The sequence below is a fragment of the Lathyrus oleraceus genome, chromosome 4 (assembly GCF_024323335.1).
Source record: "Lathyrus oleraceus cultivar Zhongwan6 chromosome 4, CAAS_Psat_ZW6_1.0, whole genome shotgun sequence".
NCBI classification, from domain to species: domain Eukaryota; kingdom Viridiplantae; phylum Streptophyta; class Magnoliopsida; order Fabales; family Fabaceae; genus Lathyrus; species Lathyrus oleraceus.
Window position 1 is genome coordinate 49,628,278 of NC_066582.1, and position 3,528 is coordinate 49,631,805.

The 3,528-nt window shown below is 33.1% G+C and overlaps 1 protein-coding gene across 2 annotated transcripts; it reads right to left on the reverse strand.

The window, feature by feature from the left end:
* Nucleotides 1–1,071: 1,071 nt before the first annotated feature.
* LOC127073180 (GDSL esterase/lipase At4g16230) lies at nucleotides 1,072–3,066 on the reverse strand. Of its 2 annotated transcripts, none has more exons than XM_051014302.1 (5): nucleotides 2,479–3,066; nucleotides 2,270–2,397; nucleotides 1,936–2,181; nucleotides 1,587–1,842; nucleotides 1,072–1,410 (listed from the first exon to the last, which is right to left on the reverse strand). In XM_051014302.1, exons 1-5 carry the CDS (start codon nucleotides 2,729–2,731, stop codon nucleotides 1,187–1,189), a joined length of 1,107 nt encoding a protein of 368 aa, XP_050870259.1. In that variant the 5' UTR covers nucleotides 2,732–3,066; the 3' UTR covers nucleotides 1,072–1,186. The 2 variants fall into 2 exon arrangements, with proteins under 2 accessions (XP_050870259.1, XP_050870260.1); XM_051014303.1 differs by having other exon boundaries at nucleotides 1,072–1,379; nucleotides 2,479–3,065.
* Between the last annotated feature and the right edge of the window lie 462 nt (nucleotides 3,067–3,528).

Consider the following 3,528-nt stretch of genomic DNA (forward strand, 5'->3'; position numbering starts at 1 on the left):
AATAGGACTCAATTCAAGGAGGGAAGAATTTTAGGAATCTTTGTCCGAACATTTCATCCCGTTGGACCTCATGATCGGGGGGCTTATGTACATCCCGAAATTCCCGAAGTCGAGTTATAAGTCACTAAGATCGAGTATGAAGAGATAGTATGCCGAGTTGCCATAGATAAAGCAAGTCGGATCCCGAGCTTTAGGGTTATCAGAGACATGTTAGTAGACGACATGTACGGATTTGTATAACAGTTACGGGGTAGCTCCAAGGTCTCACGAGAGTTACATAATATTATCAAGAAGACGTTATATGATAGTAAAGAGAGCGGCGAATGTCATAATTATCATTTAACATGAAATTTAAAGAGACACTTCTTAAAGATTTTAGAAATTGAAGATGAGTATAAAAATACTTCTCATTGAAGAAAGACAAGGATAAACAACAAATATTACCCTAAATATAATACTTTATGATCTCACCTAACTCGTCTCTAAGAGATTAACCAGGAAATATTTATCAAGAACACAACTTTACAAACACAAAGTTATCTTCATATTATATATATATATATATATATATATATATATATATATATATATATATATATATGTATATATATATATAAGTTTAGCGGATTCTTCGTTTATACGACGGAGCATAAGTCATGGTTAATGAGACATTGTTTACTGAACTATTCTATCTTAAACCCTGCAAAATACAATATAACCGAATTGAGTGTCAAGAAGGAAAAACTGACTTGTTTGATCAACTCTAATTCCACGACTCATTCTTATTTACTTGTCAAATATATTTAGATTCTTCGATTATTCTCCGTTCGAGGATCTAAACACCTTTACTCAAATTTTATTTACACCAAATTCCGACTAGAATAGCATTATAATTATACTCATGGCATCAGTTATATTAATATTAAGAATTCCAATACGAATTGGTAACTAATAATCACAGACTTCAATAAGATTTTAAGTGAGTAGAGTTTGGTGTTCATAGTAAAGAATCTCACTCTACATTGTTTATTTATTTTGCTCCGAAACAAAAAAAAAAAAAAAAACTCAAGATTATTAAGAATGAACGACGATGAATGAAGATTGAATAAATAATTTCAAGTATCCTAATATAATCACACACAACAAAGCCCAAATGTGCATCTATAAATGATCCAATCCAAATGCCTTAGGACCGAAAGAGTTGTCGAATATTCATCGGTGAAATATCAGCAGAACCACCATCTAAGAGACGTTTGGCTATAACAACATTTGCAGCATCAGAAGGATGGTAAGGATCCCAAAACACATACTTCGTTCTGTCCCAACAAACTTTTGAGGTAGGACCACATGGTATCAAACCTCCAAATTTTCCAGCCATGCTGCAACAAGCAGAAGAAGGATTCTCAAAACCTGTCTCACACACACACATATATTCAAATTAACTCTAGATTAATACAAATTTAATGTCCTAATAGCTTCTTAATTTTTGTTTAAAGTTCAAATATATATAATCAAAATTATATAAAAATAGCAGACAAACAGACAAAGAATGTGCCGCTTAATATATTGTCACGCTATACACATACCCAATGCTGCATAATTTATGAGTATATCTTCTAAAATATGGTAGACATCTGCGTAAACAAACTTCGAACCCGCCAAATTCGAGTTGAGCTCAGCAACTAGACTCTTCAACTGTGTATTAAATAAAATTGCTAGCTGATTAGGAAAAGTGACACAACCATCTCCTTCAACTAGGTTTGCATCTCTCTGATTTGGTATGCACCCTATTGGCCCAACATTTACCACAACAATTTTTCTAGCTCCCAAATTAAATAACCTCTGCATATACAAAATAACCAATGTGATGATCTATGGTTTTTATTTTATATTTTAACTTGAAAAAGAAAGATCTTAAGCTGTGAGAATTATTACAGTGAGTTGTGTTCGGAGTTTTGATATCAAGGTGGTGACGAAGGTTTCAGGAGAATCTGATTTGTACATAGCATATGCAACATGTTGTGCTAAGTAGTTATTGATGAAATCGTTTGAACCAATTGTGACCGAAAACAACGCGTTTTTTAATAGATCAAGAGCTTCAGGTACGCCGATGCTAGAGATTATGTCATGTCTGGTATTCGCAAAGTAATCTATCTGTGCGTCGAAGTTTAATCTACCACCCTATAAATAAAATCAGATGTACATTATTATTATGCAAATTCATACGAGAATTTAATATTAAACTTGATTAAGTGAAGCAAAAATTTACCAAAACTTGTCCGCTGAGATTAAGAATTCCACCCCCGCCAGAAGCATAATTTACGCCTTTTAGAATCACCGGTCCAATTGTTGTTGGTGCCAAATAAGGCGGAGTTAAATCAAAACCTAATTCCTGACCTATTGATATCAGATATAAAGTTTGTTAAGACGTGCTAAAATATACGACGATTACAATACTAGCGTGTTATAGAATCTTACCAATGATGTCGACTATGGTTCTTCCATTAGTGAATCTACCTGTTGGTCTACCAAAATCAACACCAAAAGGCAAAAAATTAGCCTTACTGAGAGAAAGAATGTAATTATTGTTTCCTACATCAACAAGTGAATCTCCAAATACAAAATTTGCTGGTAGATTGTCTGAAGTTGAAATCCTAAACAAGAGCAATACTAGGAAGAAAACTCGAAGCTCAATATCAAGAATTGTGACTTTGTTCAAATGGATCCCCATTAGAAATTGCAAGATCAATGAGATTTATATGTTATGAATCTATATGGTAAAATGTCTCAAAATATATGAGATTTATAGTGTGCACAAAGCATGACATTGATCATGCGTCATGGCTTGTGATCAAATTGGAACCATGTTACAAACTCTTAGCCAGGACCGTTTGGTTGGGAGAATAAATGGGATTTAAGTGTTGGGTTGGTGATAAAATTGAATAGTCATAACACTATATGACATATAAATTTTATTACTATATGATATTGTTTTCTAGCTTTCGTCACTGGCCTGCAAGAGCCTCATCCATCTTGTGAAATTATGTGCAACACAATGATATCATAGCATGCGTAATGGGTTTCTTTATGAATATTTTTCCATTTATATTGACAATAAAAGAGGTTGGTCAAAGTTTCACATGTTTGTTATTAAATGTATAATGGATAATATGGAAAAATGAGAGGCACATGTAAACAAATTGTTTAACAAATGAAAAGTTTATTTCCAGAATGAGGAACATGACTGGTATACTGTCATAACCGCTTAAATTGTAATGGGAGGAGCAGTAGGTAACATTCAAGTTCGGAAGTAATGCAAGTGGGTCTTTTTTATTCAGAAATATTTTGGGAAGTTCTGATTCAACGGGATGAGATATATGAAAATCTAACTTTTAGATTTTGAAGATGTATTTTCAGATGAACCATTTGAATCACTGAATCGCACATGAAATGAAATGAGTGTCACCCCATTTTTAAACAATTTTTTTCCGAAGATCCGTCTTGGGCCGTGTCTATTTAATTTATTGT

Coding starts and splice junctions, on each gene's coding strand:
- LOC127073180 (XM_051014302.1), bottom strand. CDS start 2,731: ATGGGGATCCATTTGAACAAAGTCACAATTCTTGATATTGAGCTTCGA. Junction 2,182..2,269: donor ATCTCAGCGGACAAGTTTTG/GTAAATTTTTGC, acceptor TTTTATTTATAG/GGTGGTAGATTAAACTTCGA. Junction 1,411..1,586: donor CATAAATTATGCAGCATTGG/GTATGTGTATAG, acceptor TGTGTGAGACAG/GTTTTGAGAATCCTTCTTCT.